The sequence below is a fragment of the Dreissena polymorpha genome, chromosome 15 (assembly GCF_020536995.1).
Source record: "Dreissena polymorpha isolate Duluth1 chromosome 15, UMN_Dpol_1.0, whole genome shotgun sequence".
NCBI lineage: Eukaryota > Metazoa > Mollusca > Bivalvia > Myida > Dreissenidae > Dreissena > Dreissena polymorpha.
The window spans coordinates 3,480,011-3,501,793 of record NC_068369.1 but is presented as its reverse complement, the minus strand read 5'-3'; the positions used below and the strand labels follow the sequence as shown (position 1 = coordinate 3,501,793).

General features: G+C 35.9%; 1 protein-coding gene across 2 annotated transcripts; it reads right to left on the bottom strand.

Moving 5' to 3' along the window:
* LOC127860037 (monocarboxylate transporter 14-like) lies at positions 1-21,783 on the bottom strand. 2 transcript variants are annotated; one of them, XM_052397787.1, is made up of 7 exons: positions 21,642-21,783; positions 16,678-16,765; positions 16,245-16,371; positions 13,793-13,936; positions 10,187-10,267; positions 7,015-7,971; positions 1-2,014 (listed from the first exon to the last, which is right to left on the bottom strand). In XM_052397787.1, exons 2-7 carry the CDS (start codon positions 16,729-16,731, stop codon positions 1,821-1,823), a joined length of 1,557 nt encoding a protein of 518 aa, XP_052253747.1. In that variant the 5' UTR covers positions 16,732-16,765; positions 21,642-21,783; the 3' UTR covers positions 1-1,820. The 2 variants fall into 2 exon arrangements, with proteins under 2 accessions (XP_052253747.1, XP_052253748.1); XM_052397788.1 differs by lacking the exon at positions 21,642-21,783 and adding an exon at positions 19,281-19,660.

Genomic DNA, 21,783 nt, shown 5'->3' with positions numbered 1-21,783 from the left:
CAATGTACATGTTAATTTAATGCCATTTAGTGAAACTGTTATGTCATTTACCAAGGATAAAATTGCCATGAAAAATTAAAATTACTGTTATAACAAATAACTGTTAAACTAACTTCTTGAAATAAATTATGACCAAAAACAGTGGGCTTAAACAGATTGAAACATGAATATCAAGACTAGTTAAAAGACAAGAGAACCGTGTGGACCTGGAAAGCTCCACTAGTGTTATGGATATGGTGTCCACCTAGGCACCGGAGAATCAATCCTCACTCTATGCTATTTTTCTTAAGATAAATGCACTGTGTTGTAGACTTGATATGCACAAAACTAAATCCCTAATCATTTAATAATAAAACACTGACTATATAATTATATACATTTTGCTCATTCACAATAAATTTGCTCATTCACATCAGATTGGCTGTGCATGTAAATCAATCATAACGAGAGTGCCAAACTGTCACAAGATACGCTCGTTTTAAGGTTTTGAACACCATGCTAAATGCTTGAAATGCACTAAGTGACCTAGTTTTTGACCCGGCATGACCGATATTTGAACTTGACCTAGATATCATTTAGACACAACTTCTGACCAAATTTGGTGAAGATCAGATGAAAACTACTACAATTAGAGAGCAGACAACATTCTAAATCCTTGAAATGCACCAAGAGACCCTGTGACCTAGTTTTTGACCCAGCATAACCCATATTCGAACTTGACCTAGATATTGTCTTGATACCATTTCTGACCAAATTTGATGAAGATTGGATGAAAACTACATTAATTAGACAGCGGACACCATGCTAAATGCTTGAAATGCAATAAGTGAACTCGTGACCTAGTTTTTGACTCGGCATGACCCTTATTCAAACTTGACCTAGATATCATTAAGACACAACTTCTGACTAAATTTGGTGAAGATTGGATGGAAACTACTTCAATTAGAGAGCAGACACAATCATGCTAAATCCTTGAAATGCACTAAGTGACCCCGTGACCTAGTTTTTGACCCGGCATAACCCTCATTCGAATTTGACCTAGATATTGTCTAGATACAACTTCTGACTAAATTTGATGAAGATTGGATGAAAACTACTTCAATTAAGTAGCGGACACCATGCTAAATGCATGAAATGCACTAAGTGACCTCGTGACCTAGTTTTTGACCCGGCATGATCCATATTCGAACTTGACCCAGATAGTGTCTAGATACAACTTCTGACCAAATTTGGTGAAGATCGGATATAAACTACTTCAACAAGAGAGCGGACACCATGCTAAATCCTTGAAATGCACTAAGTGACCCCTTGACCTAGTTTTTGACCCGGCATGACCCATATTCAAACTTGACCAAGATATTGTCTTGATACAACTTCTGACTAAGTTTGGTGAAGATCGGATGAAAAAAAAGGAAATAGAGAGCGGAAACTGCTGTGGACGCCGCCGGTCAAGGGCAAAACTATAATACGTCCCGTTTTGAAAAACAGGCGTATAAAAATGTTTTTATACACACTTCAATCAATCTCAACACTGACACTTTATATGCACTCAAATCAATCACTAAACATCTACTTCATAATACTACAAACAGTCACAAACAATCTTGCAACTTGACATGTATTTCTATCATTTACAATCCAATTACCTGTTTTTGATAGTTTACAAACAAATCACCCGTTCCTCGATAGTTTACAAACAAATGACCTGTTCTTTAATAATCCACAATCCAATCATCTATACTTGTGACCAACATTCGAGACAATCATCACCGGTAAATGTTTTAATGTGAGCACGTTATCTCATTTTATACAAACTCCACTCAGATCCCCGTGCATCTGTCAGGTGGCTCTATTATTTCCTCTCGGTCATGACAGCGTACAACTGTTGGGTGTGAGGTGTGACAGAGTCGTCGTCTCAGTGGAACCAGGCACATGACTGCCCCACCCAGGATTAAGAAACCACCGGATAAGTACATTGCTAGGTCATTATTCTCGAACGAGTCTATATACCAATCTGAAAACAATAAACAATGTAAGCCTAGTTCTGGAAAAACAGGACTGAATGCATTTGGGTAAAGTGTCATTTCAGATTACATGTAGCAATCGGAAAAGGCGAATCAGGGACAACACTTTCTGCCCAAACTTAATTTTCCTTAAAAAGAGACCTCCTATAAATGAAACAAGAAATATCTTTAAAAAAGATATACGGCGTTGATTGTGGTCGATGTTTATGAACGATCAAAAGTTATCTCTATGAGATAAAAAGTAGCGGATGCCTTTTTTCTGCGCAGTTGTTAGCTACATCATAAATAAATCAATTACGGGGTGTTGCGCCAGATTTCGTGGCTTATTTTGCTTTATGTAATATTATTACTCAGATATCTATATTTACAGAATAGAAAAACACGAGAAACATGAAAATAAACGAGTGCATATAGGTCAGCCGGCAATACTCGAATCTTATTTAATTGCATAATTATAGTATAGCGAATTATTGTGGTCATGCTTAATAAACTGGTCTAAATGGATAAATATTTCTAATTAATTTTATCAAAATTGGTCCTTATCATGCAACTTTTGAAACCATATTAAAAATCGATGATTGACATACCACAATAATATCGCCGAATATCTTTATTTAGTATCTTTTTGATCAAAACAGACTTCAAGTGCACAAAGTTTACGAGACGGCGTTTATATAAAGATTTCTGCAACTGACCGCAAACTGACCTTGATACCTTGCGGATTGGAATGCAATGCATTACAGTCACTACGTTATTGTCAGTAAGACACAATGATCGCAACCCCTTTTGCGAACTCCGGTGATGAACTGTATATAAACTCTGACTTTCACAAAATGACCGCGTATTGACCCGAAACCTCGCGGGTTGAAATGCATTGCAAGTAAGTACTAAATATGACAACATAGCCTTTAGTTAAACGCTTTTGCGCTGGTAATTCTCTGAAAATAAAAGGTGAACGCACAAACTGTATTTATGTCGAAAATTGATTGTAAAACTGTTCTATCTATTGGGCCTTTTCATTAGAGATAAAATTGTTTCATGCAGTAAAACAGTGTTACAAAGACGCGGATATGTTTCCAATGTTCTGGTGTTATACTCAAATCAGCCAATGGAATAAATGAAGTGTATTCATTCGTACCTAGCCGCGGGAAATTTTATTTGAGTATTATTGGACACTTACAAAGGTCAAGTCAGGGTGAAAAGCTGGCTTATTCAGCTTACGCCGAAAAAATCCATAAACACTGAAAGTGTCATCCCTAATTAGCCTGTGAAGACTGTTGGTGATTAGATGAAGTGAGTATCTAAATTCAGTGTTGTGATTAATCAAATTGTGTAAAAAAGCAGATGCTTCTGATTGATTCTGCACCGGCAGATTCCAAGAGAGTGGCTGAATTGATATGATAGAATGATGGACAAACAGAGTTGTCTTAAAGGAGGATTTGATGAAATAAAAGAGACATCATTTTATGAATAAGCTAAATTTTATCTCAAAATTCTTATTTGACAAAATTTAACTCTTCAGGAGACTTATTCACAGATTGTAGACTTCAAGTCACAAATGCACAGAAATAAAAGTACACTGTGTAGCATCAAGCCAAACAACACCAACAACACAAACTAATTCTTTAAGTACAGTTTCGTTTATGACAAATCGTCAGTGAAATTGATGAAATTATAAAGCATTATAAATGCAAAAGGACTTAATCATTTGGAATGCTTCTGTTGTTTTTGTTAAATCAAACAATAATATTTTTTATGAACATCAATCAGGATTTAGAAAATCATATTCTACCGAGAGTTGCCTTATTCAGCTTCTAGATTCTATTAAATTAAAAACCTCAAAAGGTTTTTATACTGGAATGATAATGTTAGATCTACAAAAGGCCTTCCATACAGTTAATCACAATGTTCTTTTTGGAAAATTAGAACTTATGGGCATACGATCGATTCCCTGGTTTAAATCTTACCTATCAGATAGAAGTCAAATTGTAAGTATTGGTAAGTGTTCCTCTTATTCTAACCCTGTTTCGTGTGGTGTGCCACAAGGCAGTATTTTAGGGCCTCATTTCTTTCTTTGTTACGTGAACGATATGATTATAAGCATAGAGGAAGAATGCAAACTTATTTTATACGCTGATGATAGTACAATTTTATTTAGTCATAAGGATCCAGATTTTATATCCCAAAAGCTTGGTCATGTTTTAGAATGTTGTTCTGAATGGCTAGTGGATAACAAGTTGTTTCTACATCTCGGCAAAACTAGAGTATATTATGTTTGGGCCAATACCAAAAGTAAGCAAACTGAAAGTGTCTCCAGTAAATTGTAATGGCCATACAATAACAAATGTTAAGAAGGTTAAGTATTTGGGCCTTCAGATTGTTGATACTCTTTCTGGTGATAATATTGTAAATAACATTGTTTCTAAAGTAAATGCAAAACTTATATTTTTATACAGACACAAAACTTGTTAAGATTTTAATTCTAGAAAACTTTTAAGTTCAGCTCTTATACAATGTCATTTTGATAATTGTTGTTCATCTTGGTTCCATAGTTTAAATAAAGCCCAAACGAAAAAATTACAAATAATGCAAAACAAGAGATGTGTTCCCCAGAAACACAATGCCCTTTATTGCGCCGCTTTGAAATAATAAAAAAAATATTATTTTTTTACCTCTGACCTTGAAGAATGACCTTGACCCTGAACTTCCACCACTCAAAATGTTCAGCTTCATGAGAACGCCGCTTACATTTATTTTTTTTATCTTTGACCTTGAAGGATGACCTTGAACTTGAACTTCCACTACTCAAAATGTGCAGCTTCATGAGATGCACATGCATGCCAAATATCAAGTCGCTAACTTGAATCTTTAAAAAGTTATGGCAAATGTTAAAGTTTTTTTTGGAAGGACGGACAGACTGACTGACCTACTGACGGACAGTTCAACTGCTATATTCCACCCTACCGGGGACATAATAAAATTATCAGATTTATTACAGATTACGAACCAAGAACCTCCATTACCAATGATGATTTTGTACAATTGAAAATGTTAACTGTGGAAAACAGAGTGAAACAACTTAAATTAAGTTATGCATAAAATTTATTATGGAAAATGTCCTTCATATCTCAGCAAGAACTTTGAAAAATCATCAAGATCTGGAAAAATTAATTTCATAATACCAAATGTAACAAATGCTTATTTCAAAAAAACATTCAAATACTCTGGGTCTACCGACTGTTATTCCCTTCAGAGAGCTAAAAAAGTGGAAAATTTTGACAAATTTAAAAGAATGGTTAAAAAACATCCAAACAAACAAACTGAGAGAAGTGAGGACATGTATATTTAATATTAAAGGGATCTTTTCACGGTTTGGAAAATTGACAAAATTGAAAAAAGTTGTTTCAAATTCGCAAATTTTCGTTTTAGTTATGATATTTGTGAGGAAACAGTATTACTGAACATTTACCATAGTCCAATATAGCCATTATATGTATCTTTTGACGATTTGAAAACCTAAAAATTATAAAGCGTTGCAACGCAAAACGATTGAATAAGTTGGAGAGTTCTGTTGTTGTCGTTTAAATTTACGAAACTACCAAGATTGCTTATATAAGGTATAAAATACTTAACCTGTGTATACCCGGCGGAATAGCCGAGAGGGCTAATGCGTTTTTACTTCAGACTAACTCCAGGACTCCGGGGGTCACTGGTTCGAGCCCTGGTACCGGCTACTTTTATTTCCTTTTTTTAATTTTATTCTTGCTTTTTTACTGGAACTTTTAAGATCCAATGTTTACATTTATCAATATAAAGCATTTAATGACAAACTTCAAAATATGCCAAAATCTGTGAAAAGGCCCCTTTAATATAAGAATATGACTAAGATATAGAAACCATTGAAATCTGTGAAAAATACTATTTGAATTGAAATGTTTTTAAATTTGTAATAATATGTTTTTAGTTAAGCCTCATGTTTGGTAATGTTTTTCATTTTTTGTAAACATTGGTTAAGTTGTCGGGTTGAGACAAAACGCTTGGTTATTCACATGTTTTCTCTCAATCAAACGCTGAAGTATATGTGTGTAAGTTAGATCATATAACAACTTAATCATTTGTGTGTGTGTACTTTTAATGGACCCAATTGGAAATAAGCTTTTAGCTTGATGGATTATCCATAGGTCAAATATAGAATTTTAATTGATAACTAATTTTTATAACTGTTTTAATATATATAGATTTGAATTAATTTAAATATTTATATTTTATTTGATAATTACAGCTGTCAGAATTACATTGGTGTAACTATGTTTTTATGCTTGTATGTATTGTGATATTCTTATATGCGTTTGACCTGGAATGTAAATAAATAACATGTGGATCAGTTATTTAAAGAATCAAATGCGTGCTACCATATAACAGTCCAGAAAGCCAAGTGGTGAAGGCCTTAGTCCTTCAATCAAAAGGAGTCCTTCAATCAAAAGGAGTCCTTCAATCAAAAGGACACTGGTTCAAGTCCTAATGGGGAGAAAATTGCTTCTGTTTTTCTTTCTTGAATTATATATTCTTGTTATTATAATGGAACTCTACAATTCTGAGTAGCAATTTAAGGCATCTAGTGATCCACATTAAAAAATGTGACAATTTGTTGAAAATGTTGATCATTGCCATAACAACAGCAGCAGAATCAATTTATTTTTATTATTATCATTTACTGTTACTTTCCACAATAAATCTAGTCTCCCTCTGGGAAAACAGATGCCTTGTTCTGGGAACACTGGACGTAATGCATGTGGTAAAGTGTCATCCAAGATTAGACTGGGCATTCTCCACATCAGGGACAACACTTTCCACTTTATGGTATTTTTGGTTTAAAAGAAGTCTATTCATTAATCCAGTCAAGGCAGAGTGTCATCCTGATAACACTTTATGAACATGCATTAAGCCCCGTTTTTCCAGAGCAAGGCTCATTTTGGCGCATTCACAGTACCTGTAATCAGCGGTCCAACGAACGATCCAGTACCTGCAATACACGGTCCACCGAACGTTCCTATCATATGACTAAACGTCAGGAACCCAAAACCACAGCCCAGTGCTTTCGTACCCAGCAGGTCCGACGTCACGACAACCAATAACCCTAGGATGATTCCGTACATCAACCAAAACAGGAAGACGATTATTGCTAAACACCAAAATGTGTGGGTCGCCTTCCACGGAATCAGACAGGCAAGAAGACCAGCCCCGAAATTACCCAATATGTAGACATGAATGCGGTCGAAATGCCTGATGTTGCCCAGCATCCCACCCAGGACACACCCCACACAGTTGGCAGGCCCTATTAGATCGAACAGAATGATCAAGTCTCGGTTGTTCAGTCCCATTGAGAACGCATCATCAGCGAAGAATATCAGCATGATGCGTGCCCCAGCATTCCAAAAAATATTACTCAGAAGATATATGAGGAAATCTGTTATTCTAGTTTTTGTTTGACTTGCAGATGCTTGTGGTTTACTGGTACTCCACATCAGTGGTGATGATACATTATTTTTGTCTATGTTCACATTTTCTACACATAGGTTTTCATCTTTACATTCACTATTTATGTCCAGTTGCTGATTTAATACCTCTCTAGGTACAGACACACCGCCATTATGATCCTCATTATCACAATATATTGACCTACTGAGTGCATCCCTTCTCATTTCAATTTCCACATTCTGGTTTACACCATGTGTCACAGATTCCGGTTCCTCCAAATTATCGGCTCTTGACACCAGAACCTGCGTCCTCCTGGGAACTGGCCAAAGCAGGGCAGTGAAAATCAGCAAGTGGAGGTTCAAGCCTGATATGATGAACAGGGACCCAAGCAAGCCGTAATACTGGATCAACTCATGGATCAATATGGGGAACACTGTGGATCCCAAACAAGAGCCTGCTGTGGCAATGCCTGTAGTGAAGGAACACAACAAGGGGCTAAATGCATGTGTGAAAAGTGTCGTCCCAGATTAGTCTGTGCAATCCACACATGCTAATCAGTGAGGACTCTTTCCGCTTTCATGGTATTTTTTTGTTTAAAGAAAGTCTCTCCTAAACATAACTGGATTCAAGGCAGATAGTGTTGTCCCTAATTAGCCTGTGTGGTCTGCACAGACTAATCTGGGATGACACTTAACATGCATGCATTAAGCCACATTTTCCCAGAGCCAGCCATAATACTGGATTAAAACATGGAGCACAATGGAGAGCACCATTTAACCAAAGTCAGAGACAGCTGTGGCAATGGCTGTAGTGGAGGAACACAATTATGTACAGTTTCAGTTTTATGGTTTATGACAACAATATTTAAATATCACCCCCAATAGAGGGTGATACAATCCATTGTTGACTCAACCCAAGGTTGTAAGCCGAGGTTGACACTTTAATTGTGATGGTTGCTTATGCGTTGAGATGTGTCATGTTAACAAATTGGCGTGAGATGAGTTATACACCGCTTTGGTTTTAGTGAGTAGTAGAGGCATTATAAATGTGAAATGTATGAAGCAACACAGAATGAATTAATATAGGGCTGATACAACATGCATATAATATATTTAGAACAAAAGATGTGATAATCTGTGGCTAATTATAAACAAGAGCACCGCATAACCGGTACCAACGCTCGGCTGCGAAAGCTTTTTTTTTTTTTTTACAGGTCACGGTGACCTTGACCTTTGACCTAGTGACCCAAAATTTGGTGTGGTGTGTAGAACTCATCAAGGTGCATCTACTTATGAAGTTTCAAAGTTGTAGGTGGAAGCACTTTGATTTTAGAGCCAATGTTGAGGTTTTAGCACGACACCTATGGTGGACGGCTGACGGCGGACGACAAGCTGGCTATGATAATACCTCGGGTTTTTCCGAAAACAGACAAGCTAAAAATGGGTGTGTGTACATATGAAGTTTAAAAGTTGTAGGTGGAAGCACCTTTATTGTAGAGGCTATGTTAAAGTTCTATATTAGAGGGCACCGGGACTTTGACCTTTGACCTAGTGACCCAAAAATGGGTGTGGCATGTAGAACTCATCAAGGTGCATGTATATATACCGTATCAAAGTTGAAGGTGGAAGTACTTTGATTTTAGAGCGAATGTAAAGGTTTATGTTAAAGTTTTATATTAGAGGTCACAGTGACCTTGACCTTTGACCTAGTGACCCAAAAATGGGTGTGGCATGTAGACATCATCAAGGTGCATATACATATGAAGTTTCAAAGTTGTAGGTGGAAGCACTTTGATTTTAGAGCCTATGTTAAAGTTTTATATTAGAGGTCACAGTGACCTTGACCTTTGACCTAGTGACCCAAAAATGGGTGTTGCGTGTACACATCATCAAGGTGCATATACATATGAAGTTTCAAAGTTGTAGTTGGAAGCACTTTGATTTTAGAGCCTATGTTAAAGTTTTATATTAGAGGTCACAGTGACCTTGACCTTTGACCTAGTGACCCAAAAATGGGTGTGGCGTGTAGAACTCATCAAGGTGCATCTACATATGAGGTTTCAAAGTTGTAGGTGGAAGCACTTTGATTTTAGAGCCAATGTTAAGGTTTTAGCACAACGCCTACGGCGGACGGTGGACGGCAGACGACAAGCTGCCTATGAAAATTAGATTTTAACGTTTTATTTGTACCAGCGGATTGGTTTTGTGACGTAATGTCGATTTGTGACGTAACGTTATAGACGTGACGTCGTGACTTAGTGATGAACTAGATAAAGACAAGGATTGTTTTTATATTGAGGATCGTTAATAAATGTTCATACCAAAAGAGGGTATTAGGCGTTTATATTGTTCCCACTATCGTGAAAATAGTAAATTACGGATTTCCCATTATCGGGGATAATTCTCCGTAAACAGCAAAATTCAGAAACATCCATTATCGGGGAAACTTCTTAACAGGCTATGACAATACCTAATGGGTTTTCTCCGAAAACAGCCGAGCTAAAAAAGAGACTCACCCACAGAAACTGAACTGTTTTGATCAGCGTTTGCAATGTTTGAAGAACCATTTGAAAACGCAGTCAAGATATTATAATAATAATATTTCTGAGCAAGTTTTATAATTATTGGGCAAAAAATGTATGATAATTATCAAGGCATGATATAAATGTATGAAAGGTTGCTTACCTGTTGCCAGACTTCTGTATTTGCTGTAGTACAGGCCACTGAGCACATGAGATGAAACATACACCAGACTGTTACCTAGACCTGCAGAACAGAGGACAAACAGGGCACAATCATAAGGACAAATCATAATACATGTAGGTACTGAAAATAAGCTCTTTTAAATTCATCATGTGCGTAAAGTGTTGTCCTGATAAGCTTGGAAAAAACTTTCAGTCTAAACTGGATTTTAACTTAGAAGAGGCTACTTTTGAACAGAAAATACCATAAAAGTGGAAAGTGTTGTCCCTAATTAGGCTAATCTGTACTTACACCTTACGCATGTGAATTAAGACCAGTTCCATTTTCTCAGAACGAGGCTAATTTATACGAATGGGCATTAACAACTAATTTCACATGATCCATGTCATTATCACTACTGATTTCACAAAACCCATGTCATTATCACTACTTACCTTACATGATCCATGACATTATCACTCCGGATAATTTTTTAACCTAAGGACTTTTTTAGCTGATGAGTAAAATACAATATCAAAGACTTTTGCACAAGTATTGTATATCCGAACATGTAAAACATGTATCTCTAATAAAAAAACTCTTATCCTCAATTAATCAATAAAATAAATCAATTATGTGCTTCTGACTTACCAAGAATGAATGGAGGAAAGCAACTACTCATACTTACATTAATATGTATATTGAAATGGCTGATCAAATTTAATATCCAAATTGGTTATTGTTTGTTTACCTGATAATTGCACATAATGCATATGTCAATTTTTATGATGATTATTTCCATTCATTAACATTTTAATTAATGTGTATTAAGGAATTATTCATGAGTTTTTTATGCAAATACCCATCTTATTTGGACCTCTGCTTCTTATTTCACATGATCCATGTCATTATCACTACTAACTTCAAATGATCCATGCCATTATCACTACTGATTTCACATGATGCATGTCATTATCACTACTGATTTCACATGATCCATGTCATTATCACTACTGATTGATTTCACATGATCCATGTCATTATCACTATTGATTGATTTCGTATTATCCATGTTATAATCACTACTTACTTCACATGACCCATGTCATTATCACTACTGATTCCACATGATCCGTGTTATTTTCACTTCTGATTTCACATGATCCATGTCATTATCACCACTGATTGATTTCACATGAACCGTATCATTCACTACTGACTGATTTAACATGATCCATGTCATTATTGCTACTGATTTCACAAGATCCATGTCATTATCTCTACTGATTTAACATGATCCATATCATTATCACTACTGACTGATTTTACATGATCCATGTCCTTATCACTACTGACTGATTTTACATGATCATTGTCATCATCACTTTTGACTGATTTTATCATACATTTTCCATGTCATTATAACTACTGACTGATTTCACATGATCCATGTCATTATCACTACTGACTAATTCCACATGATCCATATTATTATCGCTACTGACTTATTTCATTTGATTCACATCATTATCACTACTGACTGATTTCTGATGATATGTCATTATCACTAATTATTTTACATGATCCATGTCATTAACACAACTGACATCAAATGATCCATGTCATTATCACTACTGTCTGATTTCAAATGATCCATGTCATTATCCTTAATGATTCATTTCACTTGATCCATTGCATAATCACTACTGACTGATTTATCATGATCAATGTCATCATCACTTCTGACTGATTTCACATGATCCATGTCATTATCACTACTGATTTATTTCACAAGATCCATGTCATTATCACTTCTGACTGATTTCACATGATTCATGTCATTAACACAACTGACTTAAAATGATCCATGTCATTATCACTACTGACTAATTTCAAATGATCCATGACATTATCATTACAGATTCATTTCACGTGATCCATGGCATAATCACTACTGACTGATTTATCATGATCAACGTCATCGTGACTACTGACTGATTTCGCATGATCCATGCCATTATCACTTCTGACTGATTTCACATGATCCCTGTTATTATCACTACTAATTTTGCATGATCCATGTCATACCACTACTGAATTATTTCACATTATCAATGTCATCATCACTACTGACTGAATTCACATGATCTATGTCATTATCACAACTGATTTCACATGATCCAAGTCATTATCACCAATGACTTATTTCATGCAATCCATTTCATCATCACTTCTGACTTATATCACTTGATCCATGTCATTATCACTACTAAATTATTTCATATGATCCATGTCATTATCACTACTTACTTCACATGATCAATGTCATTATCACTACTGACTTCACATGATCCATGTCATTATTTCTATTCACTAATTTCACATGATAAATGTCATTATCATAACTGACTTCACATGATCAGTGTCATTATCATGACTGACTGATTTCACATGATCCATTTCATTATCACTACTGACTGATTTCACATGATCAATGTCATTAATACAACTGACTTCACATGATCACTGTCATTATCACTACTGACTTATTTCGCATGAACCATGCCATAATCACAACTAACTGATTTCACATGAGCCATGTCATTATCACAATTGACTGAATTCACATGATCAATGTAATCATCCCTATTGACTGACTTAACATGATCCATGTCATTATCACTACTGACTGATTTCACATGATCAATGTCACCATCACAACTGACTGACTTCACATGATCACTGTCATTATCACTACTGACTTATTTCACATGATCAATGTCACCATCACAACTGACTGACTTCACATGATCACTGTCATTATCACTACTGACTTATTTCACATGAACCATGCCATAATCACAACTTACTGATTTCACATGAGCCATGTCATTATCACAATTGACTGAATTCACATGATCAATGTAATCATCCCTATTGACTGATTTCACATGATCCATGTCATTATCACAACTGACTTAACAATCCTCAAAGTCCTAAGAGCTCCCATACCATAAAAATTAGAGTTACTATTTTATTGTAACATCACACTATATGTGTAGCACAAGTATAACATTAAGTTCATTTGAGTCCCATTGACTTTGATTATTTAATGTGTAAGATCTGATACTAGATTAACAATTTAAATGAAGAATTCATTTTGAAATAGTATGAATTCTTTATGACCAATATATTTTTATTTGCAATACCTGTATGTTTTTATATTAAATTCTTATTATACCAAATGAGCTGTACTCTGGGGAAATAGGGCATCATGAGTGTGCATGAATATATAAGCAAATATGTAAGGACTGTGCAGGCTAAAATGGGACAACACTTTCTGCTTTTATGGATTTTTTTATTTAAAGGAAGTCTCTTCTCTCTTCAAAAATAAAGACTAGGCAGAAAGTGTTGTAACAGATAAGCCTGCACATGCTAGTCTGTAAGGATACTTTCTGTGTAACATGCGATGGTCAGGTTTTCACAGAAAGAGGCTCAAATAACTAGTTTGGACAATATCCCATTTGTACAGATGCATGAAAATTAAAGTCTATAAACCCATCTGGCAAAGCATAGCATTTATCTACCACTCAAAGCAAGCTTATATACCAGTGAGAACGCTGAAGAATGCATGCATGTAGTCGAGATTCGGAGCAAACAGTATCACAATGAGGCCCAGGTTGGTGAGGACTGCACCCAGCATAGCCACCTGCCGATGTGACCACCTGCACAACAGCAGACTTGACACTGGACCTGAATTATTAGAATGTATACAAGAGCAGACTTGACACTGGACCTGAATTATTAGAATGTATACAAGAGCAGACTTGACACTGGACCTGAATTATTAGAATGTATACAAGAGCAGACTTGACACTGGATCTGAATTATTAGAATGTATACAAGAGCAGACTTGACACTGGACCTGAATTATTAGAATGTATACAAGAGCAGACTTGACACTGGACCTGAATTATAAGAATGTATACAAGAGCAGACTTGACACTGGACCTGAATTATTAGAATGTATACAAGAGCAGACTTGACACTGGACCTGAAATATTAGAATGTATACAAGAGCAGACTTGACACTGGACCTGAAATATTAGAATGTATACAAGAGCAGACTTGACACTGGACCTGAATCATTAGAATGTATACAAGAGCAGACTTGACACTGGACCTGAATCATTAGAACGTATACAAGAGCAGACTTGACACTGGACCTGAATTATTAGAATGTATACAAGAGCAGACTTGACACTGGACCTGAATCATTAGAATGTATACAAGAGCCTCACTCTGGGAAAACGGCTTAATGAAAGTGCAGAGTGTAGTCCCAGATTAGCCTGTGCAGTCTGTACTGTTAATGAAAGTGCATAGTGTAGTCCCAGATTAGCCTGTGCAGTCTGCACTGTTAATGAAAGTGCATAGTGTAGTCCCAGATTAGCCTGTGCAGTCTGCATTGATAATGAAAGTGAATAGTGTAGTCCCAGATTAGCCTGTGCAGTATGTACTGTTAATGAAAGTGCATAGTGTAGTCCCAGATTAGCCTGTGCTGTCTGCATTGATAATGAAAGTGAATAGTGTAGTCCCAGATTAGCCTGTGCAGTCTGTACTGTTAATGAAAGTGCATAGTGTAGTCCTAGATTAGCCTGTGCAGTCTGCACTGTTAATGTTAGTGCATAGTGTAGTCCCAGATTAGCCTGTGCAGTCTGCACTGCTAATGAAAGTGCATAGTGAAGTCCTAGATAAGCCTGTGCAGTATGCACTGTTAATGAAAGTGCATAGTGTAGTCCCAGATTAGCCTGTGCAGTCTGCATTGATAATGAAAGTGAATAGTGTAGTCCCAGATTAGCCTGTGCAGTCTGTACTGTTAATGAAAGTGCATAGTGTAGTCCTAGATTAGCCTGTGCAGTCTGTACTGTTAATGAAAGTGCATAGTGTAGTCCCAGATTAGCCTGTGCAGTCTGCACTGTTAATGAAAGTGCATAGTGTAGTCCCAGATTAGCCTGTGCAGTCTGCACTGTTAATGTAAGTGCATAGTGTAGTCCCAGATTAGCCTGTGCAGTCTGCACTGTTAATGAAAGTGCATAGTGAAGTCCTAGATTAGCCTGTGCAGTATGCACTGTTAATGAAAGTGCATAGTGTAGTCCCAGATTAGCCTGTGCTGTCTGCACTGTTAATGAAAGTGCATAGTGTAGTCCCAGATTAGCCTGTGCAGTCTGCACTGTTAATGAAAGTGCATAGTGTAGTCTCAGATTAGCCTGTGCTGTCTGCATGTTGCAAAGTGTAGTCTCAGATTAGCCTGTGCAGTCTGCACTGTTAATGAACGTGCATAGTGTAGTCCCAGATTAGCCTGTGCAGTCTGCATGTTGCAAAGTGTAGTCCCAGATTAGCCCGTGCAGTCTGCACAGGCTAATCAGGGAGGACACTTTTTGAAAGAGTCTGTTGTGGTCTTTTTTTAATCATACTGCACAATTATGTTCAATTCGACATGCTTTTCTGCAACTATTGATAATCACTTACATAACATGGAAACTACAACATATAAACAACACGAATTTTAGTGGATCATGCCACATACATTCATGAGTATTGTTGTGTTATGTAATATGTTTGTAGCAGTATGTTCATAATAAAATATTATAAACTCTCAAAGCTTGTTTATTGAATACCATGCGAATAGTCAAATACTTAAATACCCGAATATTCTAATACCCATGAATCTGATCATTGCCATAGCAAGTTAAGAGTGAAATTGACCCCCTAATTGTTGTAAATTTTGCCTCTGCATCTTGAAATTCTTCATGTTTATTTGAGCTGCTTTCTGGAAAAAATGTCTTCCCAGATTAACCTGTGCAAAACACACAGGCTTATCAGTTTAAGAGGTCTCCAGTGTGTGGGAAAACTGTTGTCCCTAATTAGCCAGTGTGGGCTGCCCATGCTCATCTGGGACAACAATTAATGTACATGCAAAAAGACATTGTTTCCCAGAACAAGGCTCACTTTACTTTCCATGCTTTAGAAGAAATCAGTAATAAAAGAAGCCAGTACATGCCTGCCCCAAGGAAGACACCAAGGTTTATCGAGCCCACCAGCGACACTGCAGCCCCCCATCTGCTGAAATATCGCTGCCATTGAATGTAGAACATTCCGATTGACTGCGAAGTTCCAAATACTAAAATCTGGAAAATGGTGAAATGCTTAAAAACATGTACGGTGAAACAAGTCCAATTCAAAATTGTTTTGTTCAGTAATAAAAATGTAATGTTATTCACACATGGTGTGAAACAAAATCAGAATGTTTGGGGCTGCAAGTACTGAAATTTGTGTGGCTTTTGATTTCATTTTTATAACAACTAATTGCAGAATCATATAAATATATTTAACAGAACAAAACTGAAGGAGTAAAATGCTTACAAGTTCAGTAGTTATGGAAGGTTAAGACACATGACATGATTGTTAAAATCTGTTGCCAAGTTCATGTGTACCTGTATGCAGAATGCTGCAGCCACTACCAAAGCACCCTCTAGTCCACCTTCCATCTTCACACAAGATTTACTGGATGATTTGTACTGTCTGAAATAAATGTAGTGTAAGAAAACAACAGACTAGTAACATGAGCAAACTGTTCTGTGGATATGTATGCTCTATATACATATCAATTCAATTTTTGTTGTTTAATCATTTAGATCTTTTTAATTGTTCTTTTATAGCTTAAGTTCATTACATACAAGCCTCACTCAGGGAAAACCTGGCATAATGCATGTTCTTAAGTGTAACACTTTTCATTTAAAGGGAGTCTCTTCTTAGCAAAAGTCCAGTCTAGGCAGAAAGTGTCTAAACTGATTAAACAAGAGCTGTTATTGTGAATCACAATGCCCCCTAATTCGCTTGAAGCCACACAGTAGCTATTTGAGAGAAAACAAGGCCCATAACTTAGCAAAAATCAATGGACCAGAATGAGACTCACACTTCATCAGACAGTAAGTCATGTAGGTAGACTCACATACAAAAAATCAGCTCTATATCTAAAAGCGTTGTGTAAAAAAACGACAAACGGACAGTACAACTGCTATATGCCACCCTACAGGGGGCATACAAATCTCTGTGGGCTTTTTCCTAGTAAATGAATATAAACATGTCACAACATCATTTCATGACTTGGGGCTAGCACTCTTGGATGACTTAACAGTGTAATAAATATTGAAATTGAATCATGCAAATAATTCAAAGAATGTAATAGTTAACAAGGGCTGTTTGTAAAACACGCATGCCCCCCATATGGGCTGTCCGTTGTAGTGGCAGCCATTGTGTGAATACATTAGAAACCATTTTACTGCTTCAAGTCACTGTGACCTTGACCTTTAACCTAGTGACCTGAAAATCAATTGGGGTCATCTGCCAGTCATGATCAACGTACCTATGAAGTTTCATGCTCCAAGGCCTAAGCGTTGTTGAGTTATCATCCGGAAACCATTTTACTGTTTCCAGTCACTGTGACCTTTGACCTAGTGACCTGCAAATAAATAGGGGTCATCTGCCAGTCATGATCAATGTACTTATGAAGTTTTATGATCCTAGGCCTAAGCGTTGTTGAGTTATCATCCGGAAACCATTTTACTGTTTCCAGTCAATGTGACCTTTACCTTTGATCTAGTGACCTGAAAATCTATAGGGGTCATCTGCCAGTCATGATCAATGTACCTAGGAAGTTTCATGATCCTAGACCTAAGTGTTCTTGAGTAATCATCCGGAAACCATTTTACTGTTTCCAGTCACTGTGACCTTGACATTTGACCTAGTAACCTGGAAATCAATAGGGTTTATCTGCCAGTCATGATCAATGTACCTATGAAGTTTCATGATCCTAGGCCTAAGCGTTGTTGAGCTATCATCCGGAAACCATTTTAATGTTTTAAGTCACTGTGTCCTTGACCTTTGACCTAGTGACCTGAAAATCAATAGGGGTCATCTGCCAGTCATGATAAATGTTCCTATGAAGTTTCATGCTCCTAGGCCTTAGCATTCTTGAGTTATCATCTGAAAATCATTTTACTATTTCTAGTCACTGTGACCTTGACCTTTGACCTAGTGACCTGAAAAACAATAGGGGTCATCTGCCAGTCATGATTAATGTACCTATGAAGCTTCATGATCCTAGGCCTAAACATTATTGAGTTATCATCCGGAAACCATTTTACTGTTTCGAGATACTGTGACCTTGACATTTGACCTAGTGACCTGAAATGTACCTATGAAGTTTCATGATCCTAGGCCGAAGCGTTCTTGAGTTATCATCGGGAAACCATTTTGTGGACGGACTGACCGACGGACCAACATGTGCAAAACAATATACCCCCTGTTCTTCGAAGGGGGGCATAAAAAGAACATATTCTTGTTTGCAATTTTCAGACATTTAAGATACATGTATAACAATATCAGCTGGTAAATTTATTTTTTATTGTAATAAAGATGTATTGCTGATTATTGTTTTAATGCAATTTTAAGGACTAAATAGGCTTTATTTAGGGATGGCGTGTAAATATCTTTATAGTGATAATCAAACTCTTCATTCCAAGTAGCAAGTGACATTCATCTCACTATGACAATGTAAGAACCATTTTTTATGCCCTGGTAGGGTGGCATTTAGCAGTTTAACTGTATGTCAGTCTGTCCGTCCGTCCGTCCGAAAACTTTAACATTGCCCATAACTTTTGCAATATTGAAGATAGCAACTTGATATTTGGCATGCATGTGTATCTCATGGAGCTGCACTTTTTCAGTGATGAAAGGTCAAGGTCATCCTTCAAGGTCAAAGGTAAAAAAATCCAAGGGAAGTAACAAGCTTTAAAGGGAGATAATTTATATTTATCATTTGGCAGGTACAGATCATTTCACAATGGAAGTATTATTTTTTAAAGGGATATAAAAAAATTAATAAGATTAAAGCGGCGCAGTAGGGGGCATTGTGTTTCTGACAAAAGATGCAATTTGAAAGTGTGCAAGATTGTCATTAAATCTTTAGCCTAGTAAGCAGATAATTTTTTTAATATATTAAAACCGAAAGTAGGATTTCTATACGTTTACTCACGGAGTGTATATTGCCACAAGTGGCAATGTCTGGTCCGTTCACACTTTTTATGATACCTCCATGTCTTCTCGTGGTATTAGTGATCATTTCTTGGAGTAATGTAACGCCAAATACTCAATTTTGCGTTTATAAGATATGTAGCGTATTGAAAACATTTATAGTCATCTGCCCATACAGATTGCCATAAACTACATACTGTATAAATGTTAGCCAGCTTAATCATAATAATTATAAGTGCTTAATACCTATACATGTACATTTTAAACATTTAAAAAATCTAATACTTAACATTTAACGTATTTAGCGGGTACCGGTAAAAACTCCGTCATTTCGTAGTCCTATAAAGAGTGTATGGTAGTGTACGGAACAACATGATTAAAACAGCATTCTCATTTGACCACAACGGGGTTAAATAATCTTTCCGAATAATACAAATAATACAGAGTTATAATTTAGAATTCTATATATTTATAACTCTGATAACTTATAAAGATATTTCAATATACATGCATAGACAGTTGACCGTGATTTTCAAGAATCTTTACATAATTTTAATTAATTGATAATAAATGGTTAATAACCTTTCATATAATTTTGCATAAATACCTTTTTGATAATAAACAAACGATGAATGTTTTGACACCCATTATATTTGAAGTATGCAAAGCCGAAAAATATCAAGAGGGTCCGCTATATACGCTGTTTCATCATAAAATTAACACCCTTTCTGCGTTATAATCAAGAGCTGAAATCGTTAATTTATTAAGCTTCATTAATACTTAGCTTTATTGATATGTCTCTAGAACAAAATATTTCAATATATTCCATAAAAAATATAATATAATCATGGCAAAGGAAATTCAATGGCCGGTATCTAAACAAAAGCATAATCGCCAAGACCTTAGCATCAGTTCGGTTCGTTAGGACCGCGCGCTACTTTTTTCCGCCTTCATTCCTTACTTGCTTTCATTTTTAAAGCATTTTTTTTTCTATCATATACAGAATTCTTTTCTCCTAAGCAAGATGTTATTTTTAAAACTGAACTCCAAATATAAACGCTACAAATCGGTATAAAGTACGAACATGTCAACCGTAAATCTAGATTTTAAAACTCCAAAACGGTATGATATTTGCAAAAGTTTAAGTTATAACTCGCCGGGCTGCCGAAATCAAAAGAAAAACTTAATATATATTTATATATATGAAAACTACGTTACGTAAGCTTTCTAATGATATATAATTTGTCAAAATCGGCCTAGAAATGAAATAATAATTTAACAAAATACGTGAGTGGGTACATCAAATGTATAACCTCGGCGCTTCGATAAAAGATCGATAGTTACGACATGGTCACGTGACTTAGACACAACACGATATTTGGCGTAACGGTCCCGTTTCTTATCCGTGTAATCTAGAGTCCGTGGTTTACTTACATTTCAACAAACGCGATTATTTTTAGGTTTTAAGCGCAAAAAGACGGATTTTTACCTTATAACCACTAGATATATTCTAATGAAGATACATAAAATTAAATCTATAGCCTAGTAAGCATGTATAATTAATTTTTTTCAAACGGTACCGCTTTTAAAGGGATCTTTTCACGCTTTGGTAAATTGACAAAATTGAAAAAAGTTGTTTCAGATTCGTAAGTTTTCGTTTTAGTTATGATATTTGTGAGGAAACAGTAATACTGAACATTAACCATGCTCTAATATAGCCATTATATGCATCTTTTGACGATTTTAAAACCTAAAAATTATAAAGCGTTGCAACGCGAAACGATTGAATAATTTGGAGAGTTCTATTTTTGTCGTTAAATTTTGTGAAACTACGAAGATTGCTTATATAATGTATAAAATACGTCTAGAATGTGTACTCGTCGGAATAGCTCAGTAGGCTAAAGCGTTTTTACTTCAGGACTCTGGCAGGACTCCAGGGATCACTGGTTCGAAACCTGCACCGGGCAATATTCTTTTCCTTTTTTTAATTGTTTTCTTGATTTTTTACTGGAGCTTTTATGATCCAATGTTTACATTTATCAATATAAAGCATTTAATGAATAAGTTAAAAAAATGCCAAAATCTGTGAAAAGGCCCCTTTAAAACCGAAAGTAGGATTTCTAGACGTACATTTCGACAAACGCGATTATTTTTAAGTTTTAAAGAGCAAAAGAGACGGACTTCTACCTTGTAACCACTAGATATATTCTAATTGGCATAGATAAATATATTTCGTATTTATACTTAAATTTACTCAGCGATGTATTTCATTCCAAGGTGTGTGTCTTTAAATTAAGCAAGTGCATAATGCATAATGATTTCCATGTTTAATATTTTAAATTAAAATAACATGAAAACCTACCTCGCAAACTGTTGTTTATCGTCGATTGTAGGTTCCAACTTCTTTTATTATTGAGCAAAAAGGTTAACATTCAATAACAGCAAAGTTTTAAAATCCAAATAGCAAGTAGGTCAGTGAACAAAAGAATCGAATGGCGTGCACG